At 41.0% G+C, this 17,571-nt stretch overlaps 1 protein-coding gene across 3 annotated transcripts in view; it reads right to left on the reverse strand.

Moving 5' to 3' along the window:
- The window catches only part of LCP1 (lymphocyte cytosolic protein 1), a 49,766-nt gene that overhangs the window by 15,976 nt on the left and 16,219 nt on the right, over positions 1 to 17,571 (reverse strand). For 2 of the 3 annotated variants that reach the window (XM_058828750.1, XM_058828743.1), the window contains exons 2-6: positions 5,058 to 5,148; positions 3,061 to 3,212; positions 2,140 to 2,269; positions 728 to 860; positions 40 to 121 (exon numbers count right to left, since the gene is read on the reverse strand). In XM_058828750.1, coding sequence (XP_058684733.1) covers positions 40 to 121; positions 728 to 860; positions 2,140 to 2,269; positions 3,061 to 3,212; positions 5,058 to 5,124 — 564 coding nt within the window. In that variant the 5' untranslated portion in view covers positions 5,125 to 5,148. Of the gene's footprint in view, positions 1 to 39; positions 122 to 727; positions 861 to 2,139; positions 2,270 to 3,060; positions 3,213 to 5,057; positions 5,149 to 14,783; positions 14,978 to 17,571 lie in introns of those variants that run through there. The other variant, XM_058828737.1, reaches the window with a different exon arrangement.

The raw sequence follows: 17,571 nt of genomic DNA on the forward strand, positions 1-17,571 counted from the left end.
CTAAGGGGAAAAGCAAAGAATTTTGTTGTGCTTTTGTACCTGTATTGTGAAGGGCGTGAGTTTCTTTTTGTTGATTGTTCTCTCATCAATGGTATCTGGCACTGAAAAGTTGATCATCTTACTGGAAATAAAAGAAAAATATAATAAGAAGTAAGAAATACACTAAGCTATGTGCACACAAAATACAGGTATAGCTTTTGTCTCTACATTGCAGGACAAGTCTAAGAGCTGGAGAGTTTCTTAACAAAAATAGATAATCGCCCTCTGCTTCTACATATATACACAGAGGCACACACTCAATACTTAAGCACTTATTTTGGTCTACATACAGATTGTACTGTAGGTGTGAGGCCAAGAATGCCACAAGGTGAAGCTGTGTGAGAAGTTTACTGTGCAGAAAATGTCTGTGGAAGCACTCACTATTTTGTGCCGCTTTGTGTGAAACACCAAAAGTCCTTGGGCAAAAATAAAACCAAGCAGCTCCTCAAATTTCACTGACTTCATCTAATTGTAAGTGTCTAGAGGCAAGGAAAAATTCTCATTAAGCATGAAATATGCTTTATATTTTTTGAAGATAAAAGAAGCACAAAAACTCTAGTATTATCAAGGCCCCGAGTCTGCAAATGCTCCTAAGCTTAATGTAAATTCAGCAGCTTCTGTTTAAACAGAAATGTGAGTTTTTGCAGACTCATGGTTCCCGTTTCTGAGAAAGAAAGGTATTATTTACCAAAGCACTATGCCATCACCGACCGCCTGGAAGAGGTCATCTGTTTCTGGATTCATTGGCACCACGTGCTTGCAGTCAGGGTCCTTCTCAAGGGCTTTGTTAATCCAGTTGACAAAGGCATATTTTTCTTCCTCTGTGGATACAACATCAAATCCATCAGTTTGCCATGCAGTACCTCTACCATCATTTTACTTACAACATCAGAACTCCTAGGGGAGCCTCTCCCACCAGTGTGACTGATCAACAAAACCCTTCATGGAAGAGACTCTCAGGAGACAAGCAAATGAGCTGGGGACAGCAATGGGTTTGAGCTGATAAATACTCCTTCAACACCCCTTATCACTCACTGGGGTCATGAGGGCAGGCATATTACTGAGACTGGTAACAAAGTCCATGTGGCTCAGACATGTGGTGCAGATGTTAAACCATGCAAGGACTTGTCGCTGAAGGACATGAAATGATTCGCACAAACACCTCTCAGTGTCAGAACAGAAAAAAGGAAAAAACTTTATTCTCTGGCTCCAGTATTTATAGATTCTTGACAATGACCAGGGATTGGATAATTAAGTTACCACCTTCCCAAGCACACTAGTCACATGAAACATCCATCAAAAGACATTTCTTAGAAGGAATGTGATAAACAACTTATGTTTATAGAACTTTCATGGGAAAGTAACTAAAACTATGAAAACACTATCAGAAGGTTTTAAGTTTCAGGGCGACAAGGAGTCATTTGTGCTTTCACCATAATTTGAATGCATTGTTGTACCACTCTGCCAAACAGAAATCTCACATAACTTCAGACAATTCCCTATTGTACATTACACCCTCTTCATATGGAATATCTAGAAAAGCCTGGCCAGGATTGGGCTCTGGCAAAGAGCATTCAGAGGGTAATGGGCAGGTGTGCCTGTAGCTCAACAGGGCTGAAGCACAGCTAGCCTGTCTGTACCAGCAGCAGCTCCCATGGCTCTCAGTAGCTCAGAGGAGGTGCCCTCTGGGATGAAGGTGGATGGAGTCCTTGGAAGCACCCTCTGTTCTCCCTTCCCCAGAGAGAGTCAGTCCCCCACTCTTGCCCCTGCAGAAGATAGCCAAGGGTAGGACCTCCTCCCCATGGAACTGCTTCAGAGTGGGCTGTGCTCAGGAGGCAACAAAAGCAACCAGCTCAGAGAAACAGGCTGGAGAAAAGCCCTGATGGGGTTATGCCCTCCATGGGAAAAAGTCAAGAACTGCCTGGTTGCAAGGGGAGGTTACAGAATGAGTGCCTGATAAAATGTACAAGGAGATGGGTTATCAGCAGCGGGAAAGCTGTGCCTTGCCTCCCTGGTGAGCAGGGGCAGCAGTGGGCAGGTGTTTGTGCTGCTGCAGCCGTGGCTCACTTGCTGCTATCAGTGTGGGACAGCTGCACCTACCTGAGTAGGAGTGCTGTGTGCCAGCACTGGACTGCTCTGATGTCCCACCGATAGCACAGATCCCCTCCTTCTTGTTGATTTGCTTTCGGAATGACTTCGCAACGTCATCACTCTTCAGGTCTTGGAAAATCTTTCAAGCATGAGAGAGTGTTTTAGAATTTTGGAGAATTGAACCAAGCTAAAACAGTGAACTCTTGGGCCAGGAGACACATTCTCTCTGCTTCATAAATAGGGAAGGGCAGCTAGAGTATTTTCAGTGGGTTTCTGTGTACAGTCTGTGTATCTGCTGAGGTACAACAGGATTATACTCAGCTTTTATGCTTTCAAATCAGGGAACAAAGATCAGCTAAGTAGCAAAAATGTTACTCTGCAGCAGAGCAATTTGGGTTTGAAGAAAGAGCAAGTAAAAACCTACTTCTCCATCCCAAGGGAAATTCCACTATTTTAGGATTTGCTTTTGACCCAGTTCAGACCAGAAAAAGAAGTTTTTTGATTAAAAAATGCCCCATGAAGTTTTCAGTTTTGATCTGCTTACACATTTTGTAATCATCTAGCCAGAACATCATCTTTTTGTATGTATAACATAAAACCGTTATACACACAAAATTGTTATTTGTGTGTATAACATAAAACTTTATTTTGCCGCACCAACCAAACTGAAAGATATGACATCTATGCAATGCAATAATGGCAATATACAATATGCAATTTTGCATTTACATTTGCAAACTGCAAATATTGCAATATGCAATAACTTGTCCCAGTTAATTGCAGAATTTCTAGTTTGGTTACTTTCTGCTTTCAACTTTTCTGGTGAAGAGACTCATTGGATTAATGAGGTGCCCATGAGACCCATGTTTGTGCCTCTGCCATGCCCTGGGGATCACCTTGAGTAATTGAAATAAATAACATCTTACTTACTGAAATAAATTCATCAAAGCTGATCCTGCCATTCCCTGTGGTTGTCAGACTCTGAATGAGCTCTCTGGCTTTATATCCGGGGAGAGGGAGATTGGCAGCCTTCAACACCTCTGTTATATCATTGGTATCAATGAAGCCATTCCCGCTGATATCTGCAAAGATTAAAGCAAAGTTTTGCATTCTATGTCAGCCCAATGACATTTTCTACACATAAAGGCTGTTTTACAAGGAAAGGTACATTATATACAAAGATTTGTTGTCTTGAGATCTGGTATTTTCAGACAATTGCTTTGCTGTCACTCACACGCAAGAAAGAACTGCAATCACTTTTTAACAAATGAAAACTCACAGTGATGAATTTATATTTTTTTGACATATAAATATCTTTAAGAAGCTAGGTTTAAATGGATATAATTGCCATTCCAAGGTTTACAAACTGGCAAATGTCATCTATAGAGGAAACGTCTTGTCTAGAGAAAAACTAAAGAAAATAAAGTTGACACAATACACATATGCACTTATCCATAGATATAATTTGCGATTTTGGCCTGTTTTCTGCATCTAAAAACATCAGAAGTAAGCTGGAACTGCATATGGTCATCCTCAAAATAAGAACTCCTGTGTTTCTCTGTGATGGTGCTAACATGACTATTCCTGCTGAGCTTCCTACAAGATCCTGGGTAGTATTTGATGAGAAGATCATCAATGCAAGTTCATCGTCCTTTATTCTCCATTTAGTGAAAAACTCCACAGATAAAAAAGCAAACTGAATTTATTACGTGTAGAGTTTCCGTTAAAACACTATGGTTATGACATAGATAAATGTATATATAGTTATATATGGTTATTTATATTTGGCTTTTAAGTATCTGTGTCTTTCTGTTTCTGCAGGCTCCTTTTCCCCATCCTGGAGGCTGAGGTGATTTCAAAGCAGTGTTTGCTGATTTCCTGCATAGTAAGTTGCAATTTGAGTCACTTGTTGCATGCTGCAAAAAGACACTCAGCTCTCAGCTTCAGTAGCACGGATTAATAGATTGCAAAGAGCATCCTATCCATTTCACCATGGCATACAACAAAAGGATCTGGACTTGGACAGGGAAATGCCTGGCGGAGGAATGAGAGCTTCCTTCCAGCTTTCGGAGGAGCAACCATATCTAGTGGAAGGTGTCCCTGCCATGGCAGTGGGGTAGGAACTAGACGATCTTTGAAGTCCCTTCCAAAACAAACCATGCTAGGATTCTGTGATTTGTCTTGTCAATGCACTGGGTGTACGGGACACTCACAGGGACCAGATTTTTAAGATTGCCAGCCTAGACTATTGTGTGCTCAGAAATCGACCAATGACCACCTGAATCAGCAAGGACAACTGATGAGTGCATAATCCAGTGAGGCTGATAGATCTGCTGATAGAAATTAAGTGAGTCGTGAGAAGTATGAGGACCTTTTCTTAGAATTTGGGTAGACAGTGATGGATCTGTGTGACTTTAAAGGAGACAGATCAGATGAGATGTTTAAAGGTTTGGAAAGAAAACACATAGTAGAAATATGAGGCTTGAAAGGTCATTGTGAAGAGATTACAAAATTTTAATCCATTTGCACATTTGTCCTCTCTACACTCTTCCCTACCATAGGGAATACTCAATTTACATTAAAATAAAACCTTTTTGCCTTCCAAATAATTTGTCAAGAATAAACAATATTCTTGGGAAAACACTTGAGAATATTTCCAACATGGTTTGCTGTACAGCTTTTGAATCTTTTTTGTACACCCTGCTGGAGCTCCAACACCCCCTCTGTAACAGAGGCCAGTGCTCTGCAGTGAGCTGATGTGGTTTCATCGGGAGGCCTGCAGTGGCAGGAAAAGGGCTTTCTGTGGCTGCTGTCACACAACAGATCAGTGCTGGAGCATTTCCTCACGGCCAGTCAGTCAGACCATGAGAAAAGAGCTCGCTGCAGGTTCACACTTCAGCAGTGCCTTTGCTGTTGGCTGCACTCACCAACTTTGCAGAAAGCCTCCCGGAGCTCTGCCATCTCCTCCTCGGAGAAGTGTCCTGTCGACGCCATTTCTTACTTCTGTCAGTGGCAGGTCTGCAAGAAGAAGACACTTGTTTTCATTTGGTGACTTTTGGGTTTGCAACTGTGATGAAACAGTGGTTTTCACTGGGGTTTTCAAAGTTCTGGAGCAGCTCGCCATAGCTGAAAACCCAGCTCCTCTCTGTATCCTGAAATCAAATGAAGGGATAAAATCCTGTGTAGATGAGATACAATTCCATGTCCCTCCTGTTGTTTTGCCAGGCTCTGCTCAAAATCACAACAGTTTTGTTTGTACTAATTTAACTGGAATTAAATCCTACCTCTGGTGACTTTTTGTTTCTAATGGAAAAGATGAACTAAATTGTGCTGGTTCTTTTATTCCCCCTTGGAAACACAATTCACCAGTCATTTCTTCAGCAGTGCTGGGCTGGAACCAGAGCCTCAGGGGACAATTGCACCACTGACCTTTGGGTACCTAATGAGGAGGCTGCTCACCCTTAGGTGGAGGGATGGAGAGAAGCTCCTTCACAAAGTACTCAGAGCATCAGGCCTGGCTTCCCAAAAGTCAGCTACTTCTCTCTGTGGATGTGTGGGGAGTTTAAGGATTTTCCTCCCAAGGTGTCCAAGTTAGCACCTGAGGTTGGGTGGCTTTAGGAAATGTGTGGCCAGAAAGAGTTTTCCTGTCTTTCCTCTCATCAAAGATATAAAACAGGAGCAAGGATTAGATTTTCACTTTACAGGCACTTTTCTTAATAACCAGGAAGGGAAAGTTCACTTTCTTTTATGGCATCATTAAATATACTGCCAGAAGATGCACATTATCCCCATCTGCTTTGTCATGCACCTACTGTCCCTTGCATCTATTCATGAGGAAGCTGTTCAGGAGACAGACAATCTATTATTCTATATTTGTGAGAATGACTGTAGTGTCCTATGTCTCTTTAAGTATTAATTAACCAAACAACTATTTAAATAGAATAGAATGGAAACCTGAGTTGGTCCTGGGAAGTGGTTGCTGTAGCTACAGTAATCAAATGAGAGAAAAAAAAAAAAGTCAGAAATATGCCATTCCCAAACTGAAATTCACACTGCATAATTTAAAAAGAATTTGATTTGCTATAGCCTCCTGTAAAAACTCAGAGTTATGTGCAGCCTATCTGGGCTTCAGATTCAGTGCTCTGCTGAACTCATGCATTGATTCCTCGTGTCTGTGGAAACCACTATGGGCATGGCTTTGAAATAGCCCAAAAGCAATCTCATGTGGTTAACTTCTTGTCTGCTGTCTCCCAAAAGTATCATGTACCCTGCCTAATCACTGTGGTTTTAAGATGAGGACAGCAATGAAAAATCTATTCATTCACTCCTGCCTTCATAAATAGAGAAGTGCAACAGAATCCATAATGCCATTGCTCTTGCAGCTGGTTCTAACCACCAAACTGTCAACGATTACCTCTAAAAACCCCTATGATCCTCTAGCAATGTGTGTTATGTATATAAGGGTAAAATTAGATCCATAGTCTTCCCTCAGTCTGTCCTGGTATCTTTCCTGCCTCTGATTCCTCAGTGCCAATCTTTTCCTGTTGCCTTCTGTGTGTTTTTACAAATTGTGGGTTAACTAAAATGCACCTGGACTCACAAAAATCTTACTCTATAAACCAGAAAATCCATGTTCCACTGCAAGCTCATTCCTACTAGTCCAGTCACTTGATCAAGAAATACAATTTGCAAAACAACTTTTAATAGCATGAAGACTGTTCTAGGCTTAAGAGGTAGGAAACACTACAGGATTTTGCCTGTAACACTACTTTTGCAAAGTAACCTTGAGAAAAAAGTACCACCAACATAAAATGGCCTCTTCCAGATTGTATAAGAAGTTATGACCTCTGATATGTAATTAAGCAATCTGTTAAATACAGAGACTCTTATTAATAGTATGTATGTTTACACATGTGGACATTTATTCTAATCAGGGCCTTGCTGTAATGACCCCTTTTGACTTTTTTAGGTCAGTATTATCCACTGTTGTGATGGTACAACAGGGGAGCAATCAGATTCATCTCAGGTGCCCACCAAGAACAAGGACTGGTCCTCCATCACCTGAGGGGTGGTTGTCCTCAGGTGACAGAAGGATGGTCACTGCCTTCTCCAATACACAATACACAACACACTTTTTCCTACAGTTTCACCCTCATAGCACCCCTTGATCTCAGCCTGTCAGTTTCAGTATCTAATTCTTCTGGGTGTTGCTGATTAATACCCCACTGTGGTTTCCCAACAGTGAGATTCAGAAAGGCACCAGAATTTTCAGATTAAAGGCTTCAGAGTTATTCCCAACAAAAAATCACTGTCATTTTTTTAATTGTTCAAGTAGGAAAAATAAAACATAAGGAAATCAAGCGCGCAGAAGTCCAAAGCTTTAGCAACACACAGCAAAAAAAAGGGAGAAAATCCCCTTTCAAAAAGCCACCTTCCAATATTAAAAATGCTTAAATAAGCATAATATGTAATATGTAATATGTAATATGTAATATATCATATATTATATATTATATATTATATATTATATATTGTATATTATATATTATATATTATATGTTATATATTATATATTGTATATTATATATTATATATTATATATTATATATTATATATTATATATTATATATTATATATTATATATTATATATTATATATTATATATTATATATTATATATTATATATTATATATTATGTATTGTGTATTGTGTATTATATATTATATATTATATATTATATTATATATTATTATGCTTAGATAATTAAAAGATAACCTTTAGGCACACAGAGATGTAAAATGCCTCTGGATAGTAGTGGGAGAGGTCAAGTCCAATATTTTCTTCTGATTTAACCAGCCAAAAGCAGAGCCATTTGCTTCTAGGGTTCTACTACTTTCAGCACTTCACCATCCCTTGTGCAAACTGAAAATACTTTGGACAGCCCATTGAGAGGGCACCCAACAATCCTGGGTGAATAGTCCAATTACTGATAACTCACAAGGCATTGCAAGCACACAGTGCACTGCTCTGCTCCAAACTGTTTCAAAAATCAGTATGACCAGGCAGATGCAGAGAAAAAAATGCAGAGGATGATATAAGAGCAAAGGAGAATATGTGGATGACCAGTGGTGATGAGCAATGTGAACAAGTTGAAAGAGCTCCTTTGGAAGGAACATTTGTAGAGGAGCTATCTGAGGGAGGAGCAAAGGGAAAACCAGCTGGTGAGAACAGGCAATGGCTTTGAGCAAAGTGATGTACAGCCAGAAGCAAAGGGAAAAGCTGGGCAGGGGAGAGGTTTGGCAAGACAGAGGGGAGTTTGGTATAGACTGAACACAAACAGCTTAGCTATCAGCACAAATGAGATATTGAAGATCAGGAGCAGCTGGGAGGAAGGATCTTGAACGTGCTATGATGGGAAATCAGTGAAAGATCTGAAGTGTCTTAGGGAGAATGAGGTGAAAGTCAGCACGTGCTTAGATGCTGACACAGGATACTGAGGAGGGGAAGACAGCTCCCTGGGACAGAGCAAGAAAGGCAGTGGAACTGCCAACAAGAAATAAATGGAAGGTAATAAACATTCAGAAGGAAAATAGAAAACTCCCTGAGACAGTCTGATTCAGATGGCTTCAGGACATCCGATTACAACACTGCCTGGAAGCGACACTTCATTCTTGTTTGGCAAGCAGCATAAACCCGCTATTGCAAAAGCAAAACATAAAGTTGTGCAAATACACTCTTTCCTCCTCAGAAGACTGCTGAGTTACTTGTTAGTGGAAAAAAGGGAAGAGGTTCTCACCTAAGCTGCTGAGAATACAAGCAAACTGATACTAGAAGAGCTCTAACAAAGTACTCCCTTCCCTGCCATCATTTCCAAACCAGTATGTCACAGCCGTGCCCTAAAGCCTCTTTTTATTTGACCTTATCCCCAAAAGAACCTATGACCACACTGATGTTTTAAGAGATCTAATAATAAACTATTTTTAGACTGGAATATAAAGGAAGAACTAAAATAATCTTAAACCTGAACATAATTCCTAAATTGAAACACAGTGATATTGATGTTCTTTCATTTTCTTTTTTATTTTGAAGCCATAGCTGGAGGAGCTGTCTGGTTATGCACTGCTTGGCAAAGTGTACACCCACCATGCACTATAAATAATAAATGGCAAAGCCATTAAAACCTCAGGTTTCCGAGACTTGTGTTAAATGGTTACCTTGTTTGATACTTTTCTCCATTGCTGTGGTGTTTAAGCTTCGTTGCAAGTGAGGCAATGAAAACCTTGAAGATGTGAAATGACACTTTATAGATAGACATATAGTTGTACCCTCCCCCAAAACAAAAAAGCACATTTCATGGAACAAAACTACCTTTCACAAACATATTTAGTCAGGAACAACTTGACTGTGAATTTGGTGTCAAGAAAGTCAAAGAAAAGTACTAAAATTTACTCACTTTCTACCATCAGGGCTTTGCTTTGTTAATGCACTAGTGCTTTGCTAATTATATTATAACTTGTCTAGCTGTTGGAGAGTGACATGGCACATGTTCCCTGGCACATATAAATTTCCTGCTATCTTCTCTTCAAATTTGTTTAATTTTTTCAGAAAGTGATGAAATAAGAGGCACTCACTGTTGCAAAACACAGCTGTCAGAATTTCAAGGGGCAGTGTGAGACTCTCCATCTCCACACAAAACTCTGCTTTTTACCAGAGATCATAGCTCTAGCTCCTTTTCTCTTTCTTTTCTCACTCACAGACTCAATTTCCAAAGTCCAGCTTTCCATGAGAGATGGGGAATACTCCTCCAGCTCTCTTCTGCATTAGATTTTCTCTCCCAGCTGACATGAAAGAGGCACTCCCAGCAATCCACTCCCAAGGCACAGGCTGCACTGAATCCTGTCACCAGCAGGGAGGATTGAGAGAAGAAACCTTAGAATTGTGCAGAAACTCTTGTGATAGATCTGAAGCATCCTGAAAGCCAGAAAAGTACAAGGGAAAACAAGACTATCTTGGATGTATTCAATCTTCATCAAACATTTGCATACCTGCCTATTCCTGGTCACTCATCAGAACATCCCTGATAGGATATTCCTCCCCAGAAATATTTCCCTCTACCTTTCTCTCATAAGATCCCACACATAAGTCCATATATCCATATGCATTTCTGTTCAAATGATTTGTCTCAGCTGATTTCCTACAGTGTGGAAGGGCTGAGGAAGAGACAAGAGAAGATTTTTGAGTTAGGTTTTGATACTTTCCTCCTGGAGACAAGCTTTTGCCATTTTCATCATCACTAAAGGGTGAGAAAAAGATAAACTACATGGTAGATCTCATGTTGAAAGAAGAATCAATGCTACGAAACTACAGCAGTGTGGCCTAGAAGTTCCTCAATTTGAAAGTTTCTTCTTGTGCTCATCAGCAAAAACCTTCAACTGAAATGTAGAAGGCAAAGCCATCTTGTTGACGACCAGCCAAACAAGCTCTTCTGTACAATCCAGAATAGTTTATCTCTCAATTAAACTTATTTAATAAGCATATATAAGCACATTTGCTCCTATCATGCTTTTCTCCTATATATTTATTATTAGCTGTTATTTCTCTTACTGTTCTGATCAAAATAATGTGCTTATATCTCTGCAAAAGCAGGGTGATCCATACAGCACCCACAGCAAAATAGGATAGTAGCTTTAATGCTAAATTAAAGTGAGCTGCCAGTGATCATTTGCAGTGACAGCTCTGGGGTATCCAGCCTTCTTAGACAAACAAACAATCCCATTGATGCCCTTTATTCTTGTTTGGTGTCACAGCTTCCAGGCAGATTGAGTGGATCATTTTTTTGTGACAGCTTTCTTTCTGCTCATGATGTAGGCTGAAAACTAGAGTCCATATCTCTCTTCCATGCTGGTGAGTTACTCAGACAGCTGCTCACCATGGCTGAGAGTATCAGCAAACACAAACAGGTTTGGAAACGCAGGCCAATTAGACACATTTCTTACACAGGGACTTTGAAAATCATTTAAGAAGCACAAACTGCAACATTTTCAAACACATGAGGTAATTAATTTTAAAAAGTTAGTTTTTCATGTTGGACTATGACACTTTCCCTACTGAAATAACTACATGATGAATAAGAGTATTTTTTAAAATTTCCTCAAAGATGTTGAGATAAATTTTAAATCCTAAAGTAGAAACATACTTGGCTCTGTTAGGAAGGGGTAGCTTGGATCACAGTTCCGTCAGTTTGAGTGGGATCTTGATGTTTAAATCAGCATTCAAGACACTGAAAGAAGGCTTTCTGAAGATATGGCAAATACTTCCTCCCTAGTACATTACAAAGATTCATGATTTAGCTCACTACAAATGACAATCTTTGCCTCAAAGGTTTTTTAAAAAACTGGTGCCTGCAACAGCAAATCTTACCATGTGTACAGGCACTGCGATTATTAAGATGTTGCACTTAATCTGTTCTTTTTCTTATACAATTTGAAAAAAAAATACAGAGAAAAGACATTTATCACTGTTCAGAAAGAACACAGCAATGCCCATGAGTTATTTGCTAATGTCCCATTTTATAAAGGACATTATTTGTCAATGCCTGAGTCCTAAATCAAATACTGGTCAACAGGGCTTAGAAAGGGAAAATCCACAGGGTCTGGAAAGAGATGGAGATCTCTTTCCAATATATCACTCAGTGGCAGGAAGGGCTAATCCTTCAAGGAAATGAAGACATTGAAAAAGCAGAGCTCTGAACCTGTAAATACTCTCCTTATGTGTCTTGTATCTGTCAGATGCATCCTACTAGGGAGACAGCATATAGGCACATATTATTTTTAAATTAGAGTCTGTAGAATTTTTCTATTAAAAAAAAAATAAATTGATTCAGTACACTACATTTCTTGTTGGGTCACTTATCCTTCTCATCTCTTTATCAACACAGGCTAGCAAGCTTTAAAGTGAAAACATTTTTCCATAGATAAAGGGACATTTTGATTCTCAAACTGACAAACAGCTTCAGTCATTCAACAGGTGTCCCATTTGGCATGGAAAGCCCTGTCTCACCTGGTTCCACCTCCACTAACAAAGGTGGGGGAAGAGGAGAGCATCTGCAGGGTCTGCTTTGGATACAGGTATGAAAATCTTTCCCATCTCTGCCCCATCATGACTGGGGTGGCAGATGGGCATAAAACCCTGGACAGACAGATCACCTCTTCCTATTCCTGTGTACTTCAGCCATGATGGCAGGAGGTCAGACCCAAGTGAGCTGTGGAAGCCGGGTAACTAATGCAAGAAAAGGAGAAGGTGGCCTCTGCTTCCAGCTCATTTGCAGAAAAACAGTTCCTCTGTGCATGGAAAATATTAAAAACATGTTCCAGCTGTAAAAAAGGAGGTTTTCAGATACAAACACATATTTGCATTTGACTGGTTCCACAAGGATTTACGGATCTGCTGCTGTCACTCCCATGCCAGGAGTTGAATTCTGTCCTCAGTTTTGCAGGATACTTCAGTGATTCCAGCAGTGACCAGGCCCTTCCACCCACAAAATCAGATCAGAAAAAGGAGAGCACGGCTGAACACAGCCTTCCTAACCAGCTGTGCTGCTTCCCCATCCTGCAATGGTGCCGTGCTGGGAGCTGCAGTGTGCAGAGGGGAACCCAAGCATGACCTGCGGCAGCAGAAGGTACAGTCCTCCTGATCCCCTTTTCTCTGAAGAATGATTTGCCTTTGTGGCATGGTCCCCAAGCCTTGTCACTGGGTATCCCTCTCATGCCTCTCATATGCCACTCTCCTTCCTGTGGGCACAGCCTCCATGTCCAGGACACCAGACCTGTTTCATCAAGGGGCAGGAATTTATTTCCCATCCTACAGCTTTCCCCTTGGATAACTGCAAAAATCACAGAGCATCCAGTGTAGAACCTCCCATACTCCACTTGCAGCACCTAAATACTGTTCCTGATTTTTTCCTAAATATTTTTTGTTTTGATAAATATTTTACATTTTGTATCAGCATTGCACTGGAGTCTGCTTTTTTGCATGAAGGGGCTGGGTATGAAAATGAGCTACATTTCTGAATGCACTGTGCTCCTCTGATCTCCTTCTTCCCCTTTACTCAATCTCTTCTAGTTCCTTCATGCTTTTATAAAAAGCATATGGTAATGACTTTCACAGTAGGCTCTCTATCAAGATAACTGCTCCAAGCTAGACAGCTGTGTTTTAAGCTGCTCATGACTGAAATCAGAAAGAAACAGGGTCAAAAAAAATGATAGCAAAATACAAGACAATGGAGTGTGTGGCAGGTGCTGTGAGTGGAGAAGAAGAGCAACACCACAAGATTTGTTTAAGTACAAACATTTTATAAGCATGGTAATACTCAGTCCAGTCACTCTGGTTCAGCTGAGGAAGCAGATTCAAACCCAGTAATATAATACATCCCTTTTTTGACCTATAGAGTGAACATTGTCTTCAGCTTCTGAGTCAAGTAAATCTGGGCCTTATGGTCAGGATGGAAGCAGAAACCCCCACTCACGTTACCAGCAAGCGGGCAGGTACTTCCCAGTCCCTCCTGGCTCTAGCATCGCTTCTCAGTGGAGTTTCCCACCACAGAGGGGGTTTCCACATCTCCTGTCTACTCATGAGAGTTTCCCCAGTTCAGGAGGCCAGACTGCTCCTGTGGGCAGGCAGGAGGGGTGGAAGGTGAAACATGCTGGAGTTTCTCCACAGGAGGGGTTTCGGGGTGAGATCTGCTTTTAGCAAAGACGATCAAACCCCATCTGCTGATCAGCCAGCTGCATTTGCTAGAGATCACCTTCACCTGACACCTGGAGCAGTACGAGATCAGTCAGCCAACCTGGTCTGTGACTTTGGTTGTGATAACAAAGACCTAAAGTTCCATTGGGTTGGTGTTCAAACCAAATCCATGTGCCAAGGAAATCACTATATGACAAAACCAGCAAGGCTACTGCTCTTACAGAGAAGACAGTTAAGCCTGGAGGCTCCTGTTCACAATACTACCACCTATCTGTACATATTTGCAACTCATAATTCATCTAGAGCCTGAGCTGAAATCCCAAAGAAGACAAGGGACAAGCCTGAGTAGATTTATCAGTCAAGATCTTAAAAGGCAAATATAACATTAGGACCACCCCATATTGCTATTTTGAAAGCAAAAGTCCTTACTGCAGTGAGTCTCTATCATGAATCAGTTTTATTTATCCACTGGAAAGTAAAATTACATTTCTAAAAACCTGATATAAATGTCCTAACAGCCAGCACATTACATTGGAAGCACTATGAGCCAAAATACATTATACTTATGAATCAATGTTTTTCATCACTAAAATTAAAATTACCCTCTTACAGGGATTCAGTCTGCAATCTAAATAATGGCTTCTTACTTTATCATGCCCTTCCAAGCCAATGCCAATTCCAAGACTACCGTTCTACTCAGCCAAAAATCACTCTGCCAAATTAAATCCATCAAACACTTTCTTGAAGGTCAGTAGAACTGCCATGCACAAGACTATTGGAAAATGCCTCACACTAATAGAGAATCTGCTCTGTTTTTTCATGGCGACCACAGTTTCCTGTGCAGTTAAACTGCTGGGGTCCTCAGTGAGAGCAGCCTGACAAAAAACCACCAGATGCTGTGATCTTACCTCTCAGGCTCGAGCAGTGGGTCCAAACCGTCAGAGCAACAAAGAGCTCAGCAGCTGCAAATCCAATGGCAAGGAAGAACTTTTAAATAAACCAAACGTCTTGTAAGGGTGGAGGAACTGCAAAGCAGCTGTCACTGCAGACAAGGAGACTCTTCCCTTTCTGCAGTGCAACTAGGCAAGCCCAAGAGTGCCAGCCCACAACTGAGCCCAGAGAGGGAAGTAAGTGGTGACAAAACCCCCATAGTGCAATGGATTTTTGTCTTTATAAGGAAATGAAGGCGCTCTCTGGTCTCTACCTCTTCACCTCAGTTCTCCTCCAATAAGGGCCACTGCTTTGTGCCGCTTCCTCTCAGTACCGCTCTCGCTCACAGAACACACACACACACGCTCAAAAGACTTCCTCTCTTTGCTGGTAAGGGTAGCCACATTTGGGGCATGGAACAGCAAAGTCTGCAGTGCCACCTCATCCACCAGGCAGGGCTGGCTGCTAGGCCAGGCTGGGGCAGAGTCACCAGGCATGGAAACTCCTCAGCATTGCCGTGCAACCTCTGCCAACATTTGACTGCCCTCCCTGTGAAAACTTTTTCCATGCAAGTGGTTGGAATTTCCTTTGATGCAACTTGTGACCTTTTCATTATCAGTGTTCACCGCTGACCATCTTCTCTATAAGCTCTGATTAAGTTGGTGTAGATGCCAAGATCCCTCTTAGCCTTCTCCTCTCCAGGCTGAGCAAGTTGAGCCCTCTCTCCCTGCTCTCTGACCTGCTGTGCTCCATCCCAGTGCCATCCTGGTGTCTCCCTACAACTTGTCCAAGCCTTTTTTGAACAGGGAAGCCTGAGAAAGGACAGCTCTCCTCACACCACCTCACAACTGACACGGATTTCAAGGACACGTTTCCCAGTGCGCCAAGGGTCACTTGTAAAAGTGCTTGATGGATGCAGATATAAACTACCTTTCAAGCTCTGACGATGCAGCATTGCAGAAGCCTTAGATTTGAAAATGCAACATCAAGAGAGAAAAGTTATTAATCGCTCCCACAGGGATTTCAAGAAATGTCCTGCCTTAACAGCAAAATTCTTGCCACTTGCCATAGGCTGAAGAATTATCCTTCAGCTTTTTCAACAACTTCTGTTTTAACCTTTACCTCTGAAAACAGATAGGTGAAAAAAATTACCAAACTGTATGTCTTTAATGAAAGAGCTGTCATTCACCAGACCAGCTGGACCATCAGCTACATGCTGTTGTAAAGAGATTCAAGGAAGCCCTCTCATGAACAAATCTCCATAATTAAGATCCATCCATGAATCAATATACACTTGCTCTATTCAGAAGTACGTTGAAACACACTCCAGGCATTTTTGATTACTCACTTCTATTTAAAAAATACTTCCTCTGTAGTATTTGATTATCTGATAGGTTGTGCCACAGCTCTTCTTTGTTTTCTAGGATATTTTACACCAGCCTGATGGTTTGTCCCAGCTTTTTTCTTACAGACTTTTTCCAAATCCTTGATTACTTTTGTTGGTCTCCATGACATCCCATTAAATGCTGCAATGTCTTTTCTGAGATAAGGAAGAGAGCACCAAAGGGATGTGTGCTTTAAATCTAACACCTTACTTGCACAGGAAAACCAGGGTGGGTGTTTCCTTACCAGATATGTTTGCTTAAGACTCTTAGCACCCTCTCTTGAGTTGTTACAGCTTATGCAGAAGGTAGGGGAGCAACTCAGAGTTTCCACCATGCCGTATGGCATTTTATATTCACGTGACCTAGACTGAGTTCAACACTGTGTCCTCAGCACTGATTCAATACCAGCACATCCCACAGGCACCTGCTGTGTTAAAGAAGCATTCAAACAAGCTTGGAAATGCAAGAACAGCAAGGATGAAAATTAAAATATGATGGATTTATGAGGCAGACGTAAACAAAAAAAATGTATTTACCACTTGGACCATTAATCCCTTTTTTTGCTTCATTTCAAGACCTACTGAGTTGTCACTGTATAGCTAATAATGCTGTCTCACCAAATATTATTAAACTTATGTAGTCTTTAGATACAACCCCAGCTGAAGCCCTGTCATGACACACTATTTAAACCCTGCACTGTGCATCCTTGAAGCATCACACAGTTTCACCAGGCAGCACTGAAACACATTTAAGTGGGACGGTGCGATAGTTACCTCCTACCTGTACCTGGTTAACTTGTACCTGTGTGGTGGACGTTTGTGTTACTGCTGACAATGTAGGATTCCAAGAGAATGACGTCTCCAAATCAATTTCTTAAACAGGGCATGATACTGCAGACTCTCACTGTAGTACTGGTTTCCTAGAAGGGTGTTGAATTGTAACTCTACAGTATAAAATACATTTTGCCATAAAGCAGGCTTATGGCTAGGAACAGTCCAGCTGGTGTTAGGACAGGCTGTACAGTGGGACTGGGTTAAATGTCCCTTACTGTCCCACCTTGGAAAAACAATATACTTGACCTACAGCTTCAGTCTTAGGGGCAAAATATCAATGCAGCTGCTTTGACATTTATGTGAACAAAAGGTAAAAAAGTTAAAGGAGAGGTGTTTCTCCAATTACAGAAAAAGACATTAGTAAATATCAAAGATGATTGTCTATAAATTAAGTACCATAACTTAGCATGCACTGTGTTCAATCACTTGCAGAGGGAGGACTATAATTGTTAGCAGACCATGCCCCTGAGACACAGCTGAAAATGTCAAAACCAGTCTTTTCCCCCCCCGTTGTCACCAGTACAACACTTCAAAACTCTTGCCTCTTA

This window comes from Poecile atricapillus, chromosome 1 (assembly GCF_030490865.1).
Source record: "Poecile atricapillus isolate bPoeAtr1 chromosome 1, bPoeAtr1.hap1, whole genome shotgun sequence".
Classification (NCBI taxonomy): domain Eukaryota; kingdom Metazoa; phylum Chordata; class Aves; order Passeriformes; family Paridae; genus Poecile; species Poecile atricapillus.